This window comes from Carcharhinus amblyrhynchos, chromosome 23 (assembly GCF_965287045.1).
Source record: "Carcharhinus amblyrhynchos chromosome 23, sCarAmb.v2.hapA, whole genome shotgun sequence".
Lineage (NCBI taxonomy): Eukaryota > Metazoa > Chordata > Chondrichthyes > Carcharhiniformes > Carcharhinidae > Carcharhinus > Carcharhinus amblyrhynchos.
The window spans coordinates 1,138,093-1,158,092 of NC_137346.1; the positions used below are offsets into that span (position 1 = coordinate 1,138,093).

At 45.3% G+C, this 20,000-nt stretch overlaps 1 protein-coding gene across 12 annotated transcripts in view; it reads left to right on the plus strand.

Moving 5' to 3' along the window:
* The window catches only part of ncor1 (nuclear receptor corepressor 1), a 345,530-nt gene that overhangs the window by 251,839 nt on the left and 73,691 nt on the right, over positions 1–20,000 (plus strand). For 11 of the 12 annotated variants that reach the window (XM_080211013.1, XM_080211017.1, XM_080211019.1 and 8 more), the window contains 4 exons: positions 6,691–6,862; positions 10,717–10,857; positions 11,445–11,525; positions 12,265–12,506. In XM_080211013.1, the coding sequence (XP_080067139.1) occupies positions 6,691–6,862; positions 10,717–10,857; positions 11,445–11,525; positions 12,265–12,506 (636 nt within the window). The remainder of the gene's footprint in view (positions 1–6,690; positions 6,863–10,716; positions 10,858–11,444; positions 11,526–12,264; positions 12,507–20,000) is intronic. The other variant, XM_080211016.1, reaches the window with a different exon arrangement.

A 20,000-nucleotide genomic window follows, 5' to 3' on the forward strand; every position in this document is an offset into this window, starting at 1 on the left:
AAGGTTTACCAGGATGTTGCCTGGTATAGAGGGCATTAGCTACGAGGAGAGGTTGGACAAACTTGGTTGTTTTCACTTGAATGTCAGAGACTGAGAGGCGACTTGATAGAAGTTTACAAAATTATGAGAGGCATGGACAGTTGAGTCTTTTTCCCAGGTAGAAATGTCAATTATTAGGGGATATGAGTTTAAGGTAGAAGGGGGAAAGTTTAAATGAGATGTCAGAGGCAAGTTTTTTACACGAAGGGTGACAAGGCCTGAAATGCATTCCCAGATGAGATGGTAGAAACAGATACAACAGCAACATTTAATAAGCAGTTACATGAATAGGCAGGGAACAGAGAGATACGAACCACGTAGAAGCAGAAGGACTTTAGTTTAGAAAGGCTTCATGTGTTGGCACAGGCCTGCTGGGTTGAAGAACCTGTTCCTGTGCTGCACTGTTCTTTTGTTCTTTGTTGGATCAATTTTCATTGTTTACACCACTATGTATTAACAGTTTTTCTTTGCAGTGAACCTGAATCAAGCGATTCTCCCAATGATACCCTGTGAATATTAATACACTCCCAGTATTACTGACCCCCTATGAGTATTAATAATCTCCCAGTATTACTGACCACCCCCTGTGAGTATTAATACTTGGGCGTGTACGGGGTGTCAGGGAGGGGTAGTACCTGTTGCGAGGGAACATGTCGCATCCTTTCAGGGCAGTTTGTCCACCCTTTGTCCTTACCTGGCACTCAGCTCTCTCCTGTGGCTCCGCGTAGCTGTTTGCGTGCGACAGTGACCACACCCCAGGCAACAGCATTGACAAGCTGGCAAAAACAGGTGAGGGTAGCCAATGAGTCTCAACCCTCAGTGAGATAGGGAGATGTCTATCCCAGCATGTGAAGACAGACTCCGGCAGATTGAGCGGACGAGACCGATGGAAGGTCCAACGGTCAAGAAGGCGGTCTCTGCAAGCATCGTGGGACGCGAAGAGCAGGACAAGACACAGAAGATATCCTGGTCATTCACTGCACCTAGTCCCATTCCAGCCGTCTTGACTCTTGTCTCGCCACTGGATCGAGATGGGAATTGGGAACAGAGAGTGAGGCTGACGCTGTGCAACTCTCCCTTACTTTAATCCAATTCAAGTGCTAGCCTTGACACTATCATCCTCATCCTGTTCAACCTTTGAAGTCCTGTGGCGATGGGTGAGCGACGAAGCAGCAGGTGTGGATACACTGGGAGCTGTAGTCACGGACCTGCACACAGGCGGCTCAGGTCTAATGGTCGTTTTCCACTGACCGAAACAGCAGTGAAACTCGGCGTCTACCTGGGCGACTGAGCAGCCCTCTTTAGGAACGCACTGCTCACCTCTGTAGAATGAGGAAGGGGCAAGAAAAGGTGCTGTAAACATTACCTGCTTCACTACACCCTGGCCAGTTTACCGCGGCTGGTGGGGATCCCATCTTGCGGTCAAACAAACAAAATAAAACACAAGGTGACATCGCTCACCATTGGCACTTGGAACGTGCGCATGCTTTTAGACAACCCTACAGCAGACAGGCCAGAGAGAAGAACAGCCTTAGTTGCCAGAGAGCTTGCAAGATACAACACTGACATTGCAGCCCTGAGGAAACTCATCTTGCCAACGTAGGTCAGTTGACTGAAACTGGAGGTGGATACATTTTTTTCTGGAGCAGTCGCGGCAGCAATGAGCGTCGTGATGCTGGAGTTGGATTCACTGTCAGGAGTCACCTTGTTCAGAAACTTGATGGTCTACCCAAGGGCGTGAACGACCGGCTTATGACATTACAGCTTCTGCTACAGAACGGAAGTCAAGCCACCATGATCAGCGCCTATGCCCCCACAATGCACGACCCGGATGAGATGAAAGACAAGTTCTATGAAGAACTAGATGCCCTACTGTCAGCAGTGAGCAGTACCGACAAGCTGATCTTGCTTGGCAATTTCAATGCAATAGTAGGGTGTGACTGTGCAATCTAGCAAGGAGTCATTGGGAGGCATGGAGTGGGCAAGTGTAACAGTAATGGCCTACTCTTAATGAAGACCTGTGCAGCACACAACCTCCTCATCACCAACACAACCTTCCGTCTGCCTACCCGTAACAAGACCTCCTGGATGTACCCCCGCTTTAAGCATTGGCATCTTATCGACTATGTCATTGTCAGGAGAAAAGACAGGTAGGATGTCAGAGTGACCAGGGCCATGTGTGGTGCTGACTGCTGGACAGATCACAGGCTCATTGTCTCCAAAATGAGGCTCCGCATCAGACCCGAGAGGTGACCACAAGGAAGTAAGGTTATGAAAAGAATCAATGCGGCCGAGCTAAAAAAAACCCCAGCATAGCTTCAGCACTGGCTGAAGACTTAGAAATCAAGCTTGCTGACCTACACCTTGCAGGCAGCACTGAGGATGACTGGGAACACTTCAGGGATGCTATCCATACATCTGCGGTGATGATGCTTAAGCCCTCCACCTGCAAGCAGCATGATTGGTTCGATGAGAATGATGAGGAGATACAGGCTCTACTTGTTGAAAAGCACCGTCTTCATCGGACCTGTCAGAACGACCCATCTTCAGCTGCCAAGAAAAATGCTTTTACCAATGCTCGCAGGACAGTCCAGAATAAACTGTGTAAAATACAGGATGCCTGGCTGAGCGCCAAGGCAGATAAAATACAGGGATATGCTGACAGAAACGACTTGAAATAATTCTATGAAGCCCTCAACACTCTCTACGGACCTCAATCTCTTGGGAGTTCCCCTCTCCTGAATACAGATGGTACAACTGTCACTACAGAGAGGGCTCAGATCCTGCAGAGATGGGCTGAACACTTTGAAGCTTGTTCTTAACCGACTGTCATCTATTAACGATGAGGCAATAGTCAGGATTCCTCAGATTGATATCGACAGCGCCATGGATGACCCACTGGTAGTAGCCAAAGTCACGAAACCTGTCAGTCATCTATCCAGTGGCAAAGCCCCAGGGGCAGATGCCATACTTGCAGAGATCTATAAAACTGCTAGTCCTGTACTTATCAAGAAGCTTACCGAGTTGTTCCAGTCCTTTTGGAAGCAAGGATCCATTCCTCAGGAACTTCCGTTGTACACCTCTACAAAAGGCAAGTATGTGACAACCACCGAGGAATCTCGCTGCTCTCCATCACAGGAAAAACCCTCTCAAGAGTCCTGCTAAATCGTCTGATCACTCATCTGGAGCTAGGCCTGCTTCCAGAGTCTCAGTGTGGCTTCCGCAAAGGTCGTGGGACTATTGACATGATTTTTGCTGTGCGCCAACTTCAGGAGAAGTGCCAGGAGCAGAATCGTGAACTCTACGCAACCTTTGTTGACCTTGTGAAAGCCTTCGATAGTGTAAGCTGACAAGGCCTGTGGAGGATCATGTCAAAGTTCGGCTTCCCCCCCAAATTCATTCAGATGGTACGCCAGTTCCATGATGGCCAGAGTACTGGATGGTGGAGAATCTTCTGAGGTATTCCCAGTCACCAATGGTGTCAAACAGGGCTATGTGCTCACACCCACACTGTTCAGCATGATGTTTACTGCCATGCTGAATGATGCCTTCCGGGACAGTGTTGCTGGAATCACTCTCAAGTACAGAGTCGTTGGGAAGCTTTTCAACCTGAGACTTCAAGCTATTCGAATGTGAAGGAGACTGTTCTGAGAGATTTCCTCTTTGCCGATGACTGCGCCCTGTATGCTGGCTCAAAGCCAGAGATGCAAGTCAGTATGGATAAATTTTCCATGGCTTTGACAACTTTGGACTCACCATCAACATTAAAAAGACCAAAGCCATGCACCAGCCTGCTCCTCATGCACCGTACACAGAATCCATAATCACAATCGAAAGGGCAGAAACTACAGGCAGTGGACTAGTTCACTTATCTTGGCAGTACCCTCTCCCAAGCAGTGACTATTGATACAGTAGTTAACTGCAGAATAGCAAAGACAAGTTCTGCTTTTGGTAGACTGCGCTCCACTGTATGGGAACGTTGAGGAATCCGCCCAGCAACAAAACTGAAGGTCTACAGCGCCGCAGTACTCACTACCCTCCTGTATGCCTGTGAAACGTGGACTGTGCATCGAAGGCATGCAAGACAGCTCGATCATTTCCACATGACTTGTCTTCGCAGAATATTACGCATTCGATGGCAAGACGAAGTACCAGACACTGAAGTTCTCTCTAGAGCAAGTCGACCATCAGTCCACACACTGCTGATGAGAGCGCAGACCCAGTGGGCAGGTCATGTCATCCGTGTGTCAGACGAGTGCATACCCAAGCAGCTCCTTTTTGGGGAACTCTCTGCTGGAAGACGCTCGCATGGAGGACAGAAGAAACGTTTCAAAGATACGCTCAAAGCCTCCCTGAAGTTGCTTGACACATTGACACGACCACCTGGGAAACGCTGGCACAAAACCGCCCTACCTGGCACTGCCTCATCCACAAAGGCTCACGAAGCAAGGTGCATTGCTGAAGCACAACTCAAGCGTGAGCTGTGCAAGTCCAGAGCCGCCAGTGCAACATCTACAGTGTCTACACAAGTCTGTCCAATATGTGCCAGGACATTGCGTGCCCCAATTGGCCTGATCAGTCATCTTCGGACACAGTGCAACCAGCCTCAAAATGACTAATGGTGTCAAGGTCCTCATCGATGACGATGGACAAACAATAATTAATACTCTCCCAGTATTACTGACCCACCCCATCGAGTGTTAATACTCTCCCAATATTGCTGACCCCTCCTGTGAGTATTAATACTCTCTCAGTATTACTGACCTCTCCTGTGAGTATTAATAGTTTCCCAGTATTACTGACCCCTCCTGTGAGTATTAATACTCTCCCTGTATTACTGACCCCCCCATGAGTATTAATACTCTCAGTATTACTGAACCCCCCCCATAAGTATTAATAATCTCCCGCTATTACTGACCACCGTTCTTCCCCCCCCCCCCCCCACCCACCCCTCCATGAGTATTAATACTCTCCCAGTATTACTGTTAACTACTCAGTCCTTATTTTTTTCACTGTACTGAGACTAAAATATCATACTTGTAAGTCAACAAAAATGAAAACTAAAATATTTGGTGATAGGACTGAGGAGCAGGAGTGAGCCAGCAGGCCCAAAGGGCCTGGTCCACCATTCAAAAAAAGTCATGGCAGCTCTGGTTTGATCTCAACTTCATACCTGCTACCACCCATCATCTTTGACTCCCTCGTCTATTGGAAATATGTTTCACTTTGTCTTGAAATATATTGAATGACCTACCCTTCATTGCTCTCTTGGGAAGAGAATTCCACTGACCAACAATTCTTTGAGAGAGAAGAACTCTAGTCTCCAACTTAGAAATGAGACCTCTTAACTTTAAACTATGTCCCCTAGTTCTAGTCATGCCCTCAACTGGAAACATTCCCACAGCATCTTCCCTACCAATTCTCCTCAGGACCTTCTATATTCAATAAAATCACCTCTCTTTCTTCTAAATGTCAACAGACCCCATCTGTTCAACCTTAATAAGATAAGCCCTTCAATCCAAGAATGAACGTTCTCTGAACTGCTTCTTACACAATTATATATTTTTTTCAAATAAGGAGACCAAAACTGTACGTAGTGTTCCTGATATGGCCTCACCAATGCTGTGTATGGCTGCAGTAAAATGCCCCTACTTTTATATTTTGTTCCACTTGCACTGAACATTTCATTTGCCTTCCTGATTTCTTGTTGTATCTGCATATTAATTTTATGTAATTCATGTAACAAGCCCCCAGACCCCTCTGTTCCACTGAGTTCTCCTGTTTATCTATCCCTCCTGCCAAATTGGACCACTTCACACCTACACGTTCTACCCAATCTGCCAACTGTTTTGCTCTCTCTCTAACCCTACCTTGTATTCCTTTGCAGAGTTTTTACCTCTTCTTGACAACTTCTTTTCCCATGAGCTTTAATTTTGCTCACTAATCTCTTCTTTGGAACCTGGTCAAAAGCCTTTTCAAAGTCCAGATACACAACATCCACAGATTTACCCTTGTTCACTCCATTGGTCACGTCCTCAAAAAATTCCACAAGAGTTGTCAAACATGATTTCTCTTCAGTGAATCCATGCTGACTTGGACCAATCTTGTCACCACTTTTCAAATGCTCAGTTATTAGATCCTTAATAATTGACTCCAACATTTTCCCCACCACCGATGTCAGGCTGACCAGTCTATAACTCCCTGTTTTATCTCTCTCTTCATTTTTAAAAAGTGAAGTGACACTGGCTACCCTCTAGATGCTGGAAAATGATCACCAATGTGTCCACTATTTCTCGAGCCACTTCCTTAAGTACTCTGAGCTGCAGAGTATCAGGCCCTGGGGACTTATTGGGTTTTTCAGCAGTTTCCCCAATACAATTTCCTGACTACAAGAGTTTCTTTCAGTTCCTCCTTCATGCTAGCCTCTCAGTCCCCTAGTATTTCTGGAAAGTTATTTGTGTCCTCCTTAGTGAAGACAGATCCATCTCTTTGTCCATTATGAGTTCACATCATTCTAACTGCAAGGGACCTACATTTGTCTTCACCAGTCTTTTTCTCACCACATATCTATAGAAGCTTTTGCAGTCAGTTTTTGTGTTTTCAAGGGATAGAAAGTTGAATGGAAATGAAATGAACTTGTTTTATTTGTAGGGCACCCCAGGCCTGTCACAACAGGGCATTGCTGCAGACACATTATTGAAAGGAGCAATCAGCAAACTAGCCACCGAGGAATCAGGCAGCCCTGAGCAGTCCCGGGAAGAGGCGATATCAAAAGGCCATGTCATCTACGAAAGTAAGAGTGGCCATATACTCTCATATGATAGTAAGTTCTTTATTTCTTAATTCCTCAGATTGAATGTCACATAATATATTGATGTCCTTCAAACACTTGCCCCACGCTCAGTCCTTTCAGATTGAAGTCATGCTCATTTGTGTAAGTGAAACGTCAAGTGGAAATGAGGTGGGTTAGATATAGAGTTTGAAGATCGTCAGTGGGTCTTGCAGTACCTATGACCAGAGAAATAAGAGTCAACGTTTCAGCTCAGTGACCTTTCACCAGGACAAAAAGGAAGTGGTGGGGGTGGGGGGTCATCGAGCTGAAACGTTGACTCTGTTCCTCTCTGTACATGATAGCAGAGCTGCTGAGAATTTCCAGCATTTCCTGTTTTGAATATTGGTAAAGATTTTGAAAGCAGTTTTTTAGTTGTGGTGGCCCCCGTTAGGTGTCTAAGAAGTAGAAGCGAATGAGCAAGGGCTTGGAGTTTGAGCTATGCAGTAAATTGTCAATAATGAGAAAAGTTGTGGGTCATGAAATGCTAAGTGAATTTTGTTTGCTGCTTGTTTGGGGATATATGCTAATCATTCATTTGTTTGACTTCTTGACTGCCCCAGAATGATATTTTGCTGCACCATTGATGTCATCATTTTTATCTCCATAGAATCCCGACAGTGCAGTAAGAGGCCATTTGGTTCATTCAGTCTGCACCAACTCTCTGAAAGAGCATCCTATCCAGGTCCACCACCCCCCCCCCCCCCATCCCCTTAACCCTGTGCATTTACCATGGGTAATCCACCTAACCTACATATCTTTGGACATGGGAGGAGACAGGAACACCCAGAGGAAACCCGTGGAAATATGGGGTAAATGTGCAGACTCCACAAAGACAGTGAGCCAGGGCAGGAATTGAACCTGTGTCCCTGCTTGCCACCGTGCTACCTTTCATCATTAAACTGCACCACCATAAGGCTGCATTCCATAGAATTTTCACAGCATGTAATCTATTATTTGTTGTTAATCCACAATGACTTGGGCTGTTTTCTTTGTCTTTAGTAACTGTTTGTGTGAGGCTGGGAATTCCGCAGTGAGTAACTCACCTCCTGACTCCCCAAGGCCTATCCACCATCCACAAGGCACAAGTCAGCCACATGGAGAAAGCTAGCACGAGGGGGCATGGCTTTAAATTAAGGGGAGGTAGTTTATAGGATGGATGTCAGGGGTAGGTTCTTTACCCAGAGGGTGATGAGGGATTGGAATGCCCTGCCTGCTGCAGTTGTAAATGCGCCTAGTTTGGGGGCGTTTAAGAGATCCGTGGATAGGTTTATGGATGAAAAGGGATTAGTTTAGGTTAGAGGGTCATTGTTTTTTTAACTGGTCGGCGCAACATCGTGGGCCGAAGGGCCTGTTCTGCGCTGTAATGTTCTATGTTCTATGTTGGAATCTTCTCCATTTACCTGGATGGATGCAGTTCCAACAGCACTCAATGTCATCCAGGACAAACTGCCCACTTAATTGGCACTCCATCCTAAATATCCACTCCCTCCACCACTGACACACGGTGGCAGCAGAGTGCACTACCTACAAGATGCACTGCAGCAAATCATGCACCACATGGAATAATGCAGCAGTTCAGAAAGATGACACACCACCAGCTTCTCGAGGGCAGTTAGGAATGGACAAAAAAATGCTGGTCCAGTCAGTGACATCCAAATCCCATGAAAGGGTTAACAAACCAGACCAGGAAGCTATCTTTAACTCAAGGATGTATTACGTTCCCCCAGCAATCTTGTCACATGACCATTTATCTCAGGGTCCAATTTTTGGCACTCTTAACACTGATTTACTTGTTGAGATAACAATTTAAAGAGAAGTTCAAACTTCCAACTATTAATGGAAAGGAAGACATCAAGATTTCACCTTTTAAAATAACTTTTACTGTATCGATGACTGAAGACAAAACAGGACTGGTTAAACATTTTTTTTCTTGAACAAGTTATACTTTAAACTCCCAAACAGTTTGCCCTTTACTTGGGCAACACGGTGGCACAGTGGTTAGCACTGCTGCTTCACAGCTCCAGGGACCTGGGTTCGATTTCCGGCTTGGATCACTGTCTGTGTGGAGTTTGCACATTCTCCTCATGTCTGCGTGAGTTTCCTCTGGGTTCTCCGGTTTTCTCCCACAGTCCAAAGATGTGCGGGTTAGGTTGATTGGCCATGCTAAAGTTGCCCCTTAGTGTCCTGGGATGCATTGGTTAGAGGGATTAGTGGGTAAATGTGCAGGGATATGGGGGTAGGGCCTGGGTGGGAATGTGGTCAGTGCAGACTCGATGGACCGAAGGGCCTCTTTCTGCACTGTAGGGTTCTATGATTCTTAATGGCAGTTGGAAAGCCCAGTTTTTTTCTACATTAGTAAGTCTTCTGAAACCAATTCAATTCGTTTGTAGTTTCCAAAGGCTTACCTTTTCTTTCCCAATAAAGCTTACACTGGAGTGTTTTCCTGGAATTCTCTCTTTAGCTTCAGCTAACTGAATCCTCCAGCTTCATTTTAATTCCTCATGAGCGCAGTCTTCAAAGCGATTGAAAGCTCCCACATGACGGATGTCAGCATTTTCTCTGCTTAAGTTGTAGCTTCGGCTAACATCTGTTCCCCAACTCCTATTGGCTGCAGACCACATAAGACCAAAAGATGTAACTGTCCCTTCTTGAGATATTTTTGGGTTTATAGGAAAATCTGTAATCTAATCTCAAAGTAGTCTCCTCTCTCCTTTTCAATAGGGCAATGGGAATCACGTCAGCTTTGTATCCAATTAGAAATATCAATCAGCTATTTCTGGTCTTCACTGCCTTTCATTTTAGAAGCAAAAGGACAGGCTCCAGCACAAATATTTACAAACTGATATCAATAACACCGTTCTGGATCTCAGGGTCATCTTATTGAGAAACTAGAAACCCCTTTCATTATCCTCAAGTGTAAATGTCCAGCACATAGATTGCAAAGACATATTCTGACCCTATCTTTGACTCTTCACAATGAGACTACAGACTTATTGTCAGATCGACGCCAACGTACATCACATGACCCTTTCATTTATCTAAAATTTCAAAGATAAGATTGCAAATTATAACACTTCAGCCAAATGACTTGATCGGAAAACTTCATAAACCTCTAAACCTCATACTTATAACACACTCCAAACTGGCACTCCATGTCCATTGGATACATGCTCGCTCTAGACTGATGCACCATGCCCACTGGATTTTCTAGCAAGTACCTCACCTCCTGACTGCTTTCCACCATCTATAGGGAGCAAGTCGGAAGAGATGGGATCCTTCCCCATTCACCTGAAAAAGTATGACTCCAACAACACTTGAGCTTGACATCATCCAGGATAAAGCAGTCTCTTTAATCAGCACCCTTGTCACCGTGTTAAACGTTCACTGCCTTCCCTCCATGCAAGGTGGCAGCAGTGTGTAGCCATCACACACTGCACTGCAGCCAAAGCTTCTTCAACAGCACCTTCCAAACCCACAGCCTCTACCACCAGAAGGATATGAGCGGTAGATACATGGCCAACTGCAAATTCCCCTTCAAGCCACACACCAGCCTGGCTTGGAACTATATCAATGTTACTGGGGCAAAACCCCTCGCAGCACTGTGGGTGTACCTACACCATATAGACCACAATGATTAAAGAAAACATCTTACCACCACCTCAGTCAGTTAGGGTTGGACAATAAATCCTAACCAGTAATGCTGATGTTCTGCAGAGCTGTCAATGGGATCTTACTGTGCAAAATAGCTGACAGGCACATAGGCCATGGCCTGTCAGAGGAATTCTTCATGGAGTTGTTTTTAGATGTGATGTGACATCTTGTAACCTTGTTCTTCACTCCTCCAGCTATAAAAAATATACGCGAGGGAACCAGAAGTCCCAGAACAGGCCATGAGGTCCATGGAGTCAAGAGGACCTATGACTTAATGGAAAGTGGATTAAGTCGAGTCCCAGTGCGGGAATCCACGGTGTCTGCACCTTATGAAGGTATGGCTACGTGGCTGTGTGACATTGTTTAGTATTTCAGCTGGGGTTTCTTTTCTGTTAATCCACAGAATTGCAGCCGACGTCTTGAAGTAGGTGCTGTGGTATCTGTCTCCACGCACTGGTGTGAAAGGGCTGAGGAGGAAGGATTCACTGAAGCTCCAGTGTGCCTCCAGCATAAAATAATCACCATCATACGTTACCTTTTTGGCACTTTCTCAAGCTTTCAGAGACAATTGTATTTTACACTAATGCACACAAGCTTTTCATCTTACAGTATGAGTCTGATCCATTAGAAATAGGAAGCCTTGAAAGCTGTTCTTTTCGATCTGTCCTGTCCACTTGTAGCCACTGGGGAGAGTTAAGTCTGAGCAGAGGCTTATTCACTGGATTTGCAGGTTAACCATATACCTGAAATGATGCGACTTTCAATTAACCTGTAGCTCTCCTTCCCCTTTATAAATGATTTATTCCATGTTTCCACTGTAGCCATTGAGAAGTGTGTTGTCTATTCTGTGAATAGAAATATCAGCAATAATTTAATAGCAGAAAATGAGACATTGAAAATAAACTCTGTTTCTCTAATACAGGTCTCATCAGTCGTGCGAGGGAAAGCCCACATTTATCAGAATCCAAAGACAGGGCAGTCCCATCGGGATCAATAATGCAAGGTAAGTTTCTGTGTCCATTTCTGTCAGGCCACAACCAAGATGTGGAGATGCCAGCGTTGGACTGGGGTAAACACAGTAAAAAGTCTGACAACAGCAGGTTTAAGTCCAACCGATTTATTTGATAGTAAACTCACTAGCTTTTGAGGTTTCCCTCTTCTTCAGGTGAATGGAGAGTTCTGGCTTTATATGTGTGTCTGTCTGTGCTTTATACGCTCTGTCTGAGGCCAGAACTCTCCGTTCACCTGAAGAAGAGGGAAACCTCGAAAGCTAGATAGTTTACCATCAAATAAATCGGTTGGACTTAAACCTGGTGTTGTCAGGCACAACCAAATCAGAGCACCCTGGGCTATCTAAATGGCTGTAACTAAATGGTTGGAAGAGTTGAAGTGTAGTCTGGTTTCTGAATCTGTATCTCTCGGTTTGATTGAACCAGAAACAAAAGACCAGAGATGGCAGGATCACATTTAAAATACCTTTTTGTTCTGTGTTCAATTACTGGGGATATTAATGCAGAATATCATCGATGCACTAAATCCCATATCCTGGTCTTTGGAAACTGCAGAAATAAACACAACAGGTCCCTTAGCTTTGTTTAAAATACTGATAGCCCAGAGCATCAGTGCTGTCTTCTTCACCCCGCTACGGTAATTCTGAGCCTTCACCATCCTTCCACTCTATGTCCATCACTCAAAGGTTCATGGTATTTGATTGTTTACTTGTTGTAATGCTGTTCTGTTAGGTACACCAAGAGCCTCCAATGAGACCTTTGAAGAAGGCATGAAGTATAGTAAACAGATTAAACGGGAAAGTCCACCACTGCGAACTTTTGAGGGATCCATCACGAAAGGCAAACCTTATGAGGGAGTCACGACCATTAAAGAGATGGGTCGCTCGATTCATGAAATCCCAAGACAAGAAAGTCGCAAAACCCCAGAAATAGTACAGAGCAGCCGATCGATTGTGGAAGGGTCTATCTCTCAGGTATCACCTCCATCTCTGTGACCTATCAAAACTGCCTTCTATATCGAGGGCCGAAAGGCCTGTACTGCACTGTAATATTTGTTCAATATTTTAACATCAGATATATTTACACTAAATGCAGTGTATAATCATGATCTAAACATCTGCAGATGTGATCTGTAATCTCTCTTTGTCAAAGTCAATCCTAGAGTCGGTTTCATTCAGCTGGAGCTTAGTTTGTACTATGCTCAGATTCACAGAATCTGTACAATGCAGAAGGAGGCCATTCAACCTATCAAGTCTGCTGTGGCTTGCCAAAAGAGCATTCTACCTAACCCCATTCCTCTGCCTTATCCCTGCAACCTTGCACATTATTTCTTTCCAATAGCAACCCAACTCCATGTTGAATACATAGAACATAGAACATTACAGCGCGGAACAGGCCCTTCGGCCCACAATGTTGCGCCGACCAGTCTTATTTTTAAAAAAAAACATTGACCCACTAATCTAAACCAATCCCTTTTCGTCCATAAACCTATCCACCAATCTCTTAAACGCCCCCAAACTAGGCGCATTTACAACTGCAGCAGGCAGGGCATTCCAGTCCCTCACCACCCTCTGGGTAAAGAACCTGCCCCTGACATCCGTCCTATAACTACCCCCCCTTAATTTAAAGCCATGCCCCCTCGTGCTAGATTTCTCCATCCGAGGAAACAGGCTATCACCATCCACCCTATCTAAACCTCTAATCATCTTATATGTTTCTATAAGATCCCCTCTTAGCCGCCTTCTTTCCAGTGAAAACAACCCCAAATCCCTCAGTCTCTCCTCATAGGACCTCCCCTGCATACCAGGCAACATCCTGGTAAACCTCCTCTGCACCCTCTCCAAAGCCTCCACATCCTTCCTGTAATGTGGGGACCAGAACTGCACACAGTACTCCAAGTGCGGCCGCACCAGAGTTGTGTACAGTTGCAACATGACGCTGCGACTCCTAAATTCAATCCCCCTACCAATAAACGCCAAGACACCGTACGCCTTCTTAACAACCTTATCTACTTGATTCCCAACTTTCAGGGATCTATGTACACATACACCTAGATCCCTCTGCTCCTCCACTCTATTCAAAGTCCTCCCGTTAGCCCTATACTCAACACATCTGTTATTCCTACCGAAATGGATTACCTCACACTTCTCCGCATTAAACTCCATCCGCCACCTCGCGGCCCAGCTCTGCAACCTGTCCAAGTCACCCTGCAAACTTCGACACCCTTCCTCACAATCTACCACACCTCCGACTTTGGTGTCATCAGCAAACTTACTAATCCACCCAACTATACCCTCATCCAGATCATTAATAAAGATTACGAACAGCAGTGGCCCCAAAACAGATCCCTGAGGCACACCACTCGTAACCGAACTCCATGATGAATAATTACCATCAACCACCACCCTCTGTCTCCTATCTGCTAACCAATTCCTGATCCAAGTACCTATATTACCACCAATCCCATACATCTGCATTTTCTGCAGAAGCATACCATGGTGAACCTTATCAAACGCCTTACTAAAATCCATATATACCACATCTACTGCCTTACCCCTATCCACCTCTTTGGTCACCTTCTCAAAGAACTCAATAAGGTTAGTAAGGCACGACCTTCCCGCTACAAAACCATGCTGACTATCTCTAATCAATTCATTACTCTCCAAATAACTATAAATCCTATCCCTAATAATTCTTTCTAAAACCTTGCCCACTACAGAAGTAAGACTCACTGGTCTATAATTCCCAGGGAAGTCTCTGCTCCCCTTCTTAAACAATGGGACAACATTCGCTGTCCTCCAATCTTCCGGTACTATACCAGAGACCAACGACGACCTGAAGATCAGAGCCAGTGGCTCTGCAATCACCTCTCTTGCCTCCCATAGAATCCTAGGGTAAATCCCGTCTGGACCAGGGGACTTATCTATTTTCAACCCATCTAGAATATCCAACACATCCTCTGTATCAACTACAATACTTTCTATTTTACACCCCTTCACCCCAGTGACCTCCTCAGCTACATTCATATCGTCCTGCGTGAACACCGAAGAGAAATAATGGTTCAATGCCTCTCCAATCTCTTCCGGTTCCACACACAACTTCCCCCTACTGTCTGTAACTGGCCCTAATCTTGCCCTGACCAACCTTCTATTCTTGACATACCTATAGAACGCCTTAGGATTCTCCTTAATCCTATCAGCCAAAGTCATCTCATGCCCTCTTCTAGCCCTTCTTAACTCCCTCTTCAACTCCCTCCTAGCCAATCTAAAGCTTTCTACTGCACTACCTGAGCCCTCAAGCCTCATCCGAACATAAGCCTCCTTCTTCTTCCTAACCAACAAATCAACTTTTTTTGTGCACCACGGTTCCCTAGCCCTACCAATTCCTCCTTGCCTGACAGGGACATACCTATCACAGACCCACAGTAGCTGCTCCTTGAAAAAACTCCACATTTCAGACGTTCCTAGTCCCTGTAATCTCCTAGTCCAACCAATGCTTCCTAATTCTCTCCTAATGGCCTCATAATTACCCTTCCCCCAGCTAAAACTACTGACCCGAGGTTCATGCCTATCCCTTTCCATCACTAAGGTGAACGTAACCGAATTGTGGTCACTATCACCAAAAAGCACACCAACTTCCAAGTCTAGCACCTGGTCTGGCTCATTTCCCAGCACCAAGTCCAATATAGCCTCACCTCTAGTTGGCCTATCTACATATTGAGTTAAAAAACCTTCCTGCACACTTTGAACAAAAACTGACCCCTCTAACGAGCTAGAGCTATAGCTATTCCAATCAATGTTAGTAAAGTTAAAATCCCCCATAACAATTACCCTATTACTTTCACTCCTAACCAGGATCGTCTCTGCAATCCTTTCCACAACCTCTCTAGAACTTTTTGGAGGTCTATAAAAGACTCCCAACAGGGTGACCTCTCCTCTCCTATTTCTAATTTCTGCCCATACTACCTCAACAGACAAATCCTCATTAAACTTCCTCTCTGACACTGTGATATAGTCCTTGACCAATAATGCTACTCCACCCCCCCTTCTACCTCCTTCTCTACTCCGACTAAAGCACTTGTACCCCGGCACCTGCATAATCCATTCCTGACCCTGCTCTATCCACGTCTCTGAAATGGCCACAACATCAAAGTCCCAGGTACTGGTCCACGCTGCAAGTTCATCCACTTTATTGCGAATACTCCTCGCGTTAAAGTATATACATTTCAAACCTCGCTCCGCCCCACCCTCACAATGCCGTGCAATGCCATCCCCTTCTATGCCCCCCTCACTTTCACCCCCTCTACCCAGGATCCCACCCCCCCTCTGAATCAGTTTAAACCACTCCGCATAGCCCTCACAAATTTACCCCCCAGGATATTTGTTCCCCTCTGGTTCAGATGTATACCATCACTCTTATAGAGATCCCATCTTCCCCAGAATGAGCCCCAATTGCTCAAGTAATTAAACCCCTCCCTCCTGCACCATCCCCTCAGCCACAAGTTCAAACTTTCCCTCTCCCTATTCCTCTCTAAACTATCCCGTGGCACAGGCAAGAGTCCAGAGATAACCACTCTGTTTGACTTGGCCTTTAGTTTCCATCCCAACTCCATGAAACTCTGCTTAATATCCCCTTCCCTTAGCCTCCCTATGTCATGTGTCCCCACATGAATTATAACTTGGGGTTGATCACCCTCTCCCCTAAGAGTCTTGAATATCCTCTCTGACACATCCCGGAACCCAGCCCCTGGTAGGCAACACACCAGCCCTGAATCCCTACCCTTACTACCAACTCTCCTATCCGTCCCTTTAACTGTAGAGTCCCCAATCACGAGGCCCAATCTCTTGCATCCCCTAGACACCTGAGCTTTAACAATAGGCTCACCCCCAGAGTCCTGCTCCCTTTGGCTATCCCCAGTTGATGCTTCCTCAACTGTAGCCTCCAGGACCGAAAACCTATTTTGGAGGGGAACAGCCCCAGGGGATTCTCCTCCCACATGCTTCTTTCCCCTCCTCTTGACATTGACCCAAGACTGATTACTAGGAGTGACTATTTCCTTAAAACTCCTATCAATGTCTCTCTCTGCCTCACGAATTATGCGGAGCTCATCTAATACCACCTCCAGCTCCTTAATACCTCGATCAAAGCTGCCTCCACCACCCTCTCAGGAAGTTCATTTCAAACTCCAAGCACCTTCTGGATGAAAAAATCTTTTCTCATGTCACTGCTACTCCTTTCGCCAATTATTTTAAACCTATACCCCTAGTTCTTGATGCTTAAGCGGAAACAGCTTCTTGCTGTTTACAACCCCCAGATTTTGAATATCTCTGTCAAGTTTCCTCTCAGCCTTCTTTTCTCCAATTAAAGAACGTAAGAAATAGGAGCAGGAATAGGCCACCTAGCCCTTCGAGCCTGCCCCGCCATTCAGTAAGATCATGGCTGATCTGTCGTGTCTCAGTTCCACATTCCCGCCCTCTCCCCATAACCCTTAATCCCCTTGCCTATCAAAAACCTATCAACCCGCATCTTAAAAATATTGAGCGGGGAAGCCTCCACCACCTCAATGGGCAGAGAATTCCAGAGATTCACCACCCTTTGAGTGAAGAAGTTCCTCCTCAACTCCGTTCTAAACCGCCCCCCCTTTATCCTGAGGCTGTGCCCTCTAGCCCTACAGCTCCAACCTCTCCAATTTATCCTCATAGCTACAATTCTCTATCTCTGGAATTATTCTTGAGAATTTCCTCTGTACTCTCTCCAGTGCCTCCACGTTCTTCCTCAGGTACAGTGCCCAAAACTAATCCAATCTCCAGGTGGGGCCGAATTGGTGTCTTATATAAATTCAACATGAATTCCCTACTATTGTACTCAATGCCCCTGTGTTTATAAAGCTGAAGATGCTATATGCTTTATTAACTGCTCCCTCAATGTATCCTGCCATTTTCAATTAGTTATCTGGACACACATTCCCTCTGTTCCTACAGCTCCTTTAGAGTTCCTCCTTTTTTACACGGTCCCCTCTTACTCTTCCTGCCAAAATGAATCACCTCTCACATCTCTGCATTGAACCTCATCTACCACATAGTTGCTCAATCCACCAACATGTCTGTCGTTTTGAAGTTCAGGATTTTCCCGAACACAGTTGACAACATTCCCAATCTTCACATCATCTGTAAGTTTCGAAATCATGCCCTGAACGCTATAGTCCAGATCAGGAAGACAAAGGGTTCCCAACACTGACCCCTGGGGAACTCGGCTACCAACCTTCCTCCAATTTGAAAAACAACTTTTATCACTACTATCTGCTTCCTGTCATTCAGCCAATTTCTTTTCCAAATGCCTACTTTCTCTTTTATCCCATGAGCTAGAATTTGCTCAGAAGTCTGTTCGTGACACTGTATCTAATGTCTATTGAAAATCCACATTCACCACATCAACGACATTGCCTTTGTCAATCTTCTCTATTACCACATCATCATAGAACCCTACAGTATAGAAAGAGGCCCTTCAGCCCATCAAACCTGCACCGAACACAATCCCACCCAGGCCTTACCCCCATATTCCTACATATTATACCCACTAATCCCTCTAATCTACGCATCCCTGGATACTAAGGGGCAATTTCTTAGTATGACCAATGAACCTAACCTGCACATCTCTGGACTGTGGGAGGAAACTGGAGTACTCGGAGGAAACCCACACAGACACAAAGAGAATGTGCAAACTCCACACAGACAGTGACCCGAGCCAGGAATCAAACCCAGGGCCCTGGAGCTGTGAAGCAGTAGTGCTAATTACTGTGCTACCGTGCCGCCCTTTCAACTTGCTCTAAAGAACTCGTGCAAGTTAGCATAAGCTTTCCTTAATTATCGTACACTTGTCTAAATGACTTGTTTTTTCCCCCCGAAATAATTTCTAGAAGTTTCCCTACCACCAAAGTCAAGCTGACTAATCTAATTTTCCCCTTTATGCTTACGCCCCTTTTTCAACAAGGGGTATAACATTTGCAATTCTGTGGTACTCAGCAGCATCCCTGAGTCTGAGGAAAACGGGAATATTATCATTAATGCCTCTGCAATTTCCACGCTCAGTTCCCTCCAAACACTTGGATGTATCTCATCTGGTCCTGGTAACTTATCAGTTTTAAGTAAAGGTACCCTTTCCATCATCATATCCTTCTCGATTATAAATTTTTCAAGCTCATCAGTTGCTTCCTCTCTCACCTTGGCTTGGGATCTTCTTTCCACTTCCTTCCTTTATAAAGCCAGATGCAAAGTACTTGTTTCATAACTCGGCTACTTCCCCTGCCTCCACATGTAAACCCCTTTTTTGTGCCTAATCTGTCCTCCTCTTTCTGTTACCACCCTTTTTATTTATATGCTTAGAGAAGATCTTGGGATTCACTTTTATGTTAACTAAATGCGGCATGGTAGCACAGTGGTTAGCACTACTGCTTCACAGCTCCAGGGACCTGGGTTTGATTCCCGGCTTGGGTCACTGTCTGTGTGGAGTTTGCACATTCTCTTTGTGTCTGTGTGGGTTTCCTCCGAGTACTCCGGTTTCCTCCCACAGTCCAGAGATGTGCGGGTTAGGTTGATTGGTCATGCTAAAATTGCCCTTAGTGTCCTGACGTGCATAGGTTAGAGGGATTAGTTGGTAAATATGTAGGGATATGTGGATAGGGCCTGAGTGAGATTGTGGTCGGTGCAGACTTGATGGGCCAAATGGCCTCTTTCTGTACAGTAGGGTTTCTATGATTCTACCAGTCTCTCTTCATACTCTCTGCTTGCCATTCTTATTGTTTTTTTCACTTCCCCCCTGGTCCTTCTATGTTTTACCTGATATCTGTTGTTCGTGTACTTCTTTCTTTTCATCTTCACCTCTTTCTGTCTCGTCATCCAGGCATCCTGGATTGACTTCTCCTATCTTTCACCTTCAGGGGAATCGGCCTTGACGTTTTCTGTAATGGTTTTTCTTTGAAGGTGGCCTATTGATCAGCCATGGTTTCTTTTGCCAATATTTGATTCCGACTCTCTCAACCCAAATGCCTTCTCATCTCATCAAAGTTGCCTTTCTCCAATTAATTATCTCTGCTCTGGATTGCTTCTCCTCCTTTCCCATGGCCTAAATTTTGCGATATAATGGTCACTCTCCCACTAGTATTTGATCCACTTGGGCCAACTCATTCCTTACAACCAGGCCCTCTCGTTGACTGGAAACACACTGCTGCAAAAAAATGATGATTTTTAAATTCATTTATTTACGTGATGTGAGCGTCACTGGCTAGGCCAGCGTTTGTTACCCATTCTTTATTGCCCTTGAGACAGTGGTAGTGAGCTGTCTACATGAAGTGCTGCAGTCTGTATGATGTATGTGAACCCACTGTGCTCTGAGGAAGGGAATTTAGACCCAGTGACAGTGAAGGAATAGTGATATATTTCTTGAACACATTCCAGGAATTCGTCACCTTT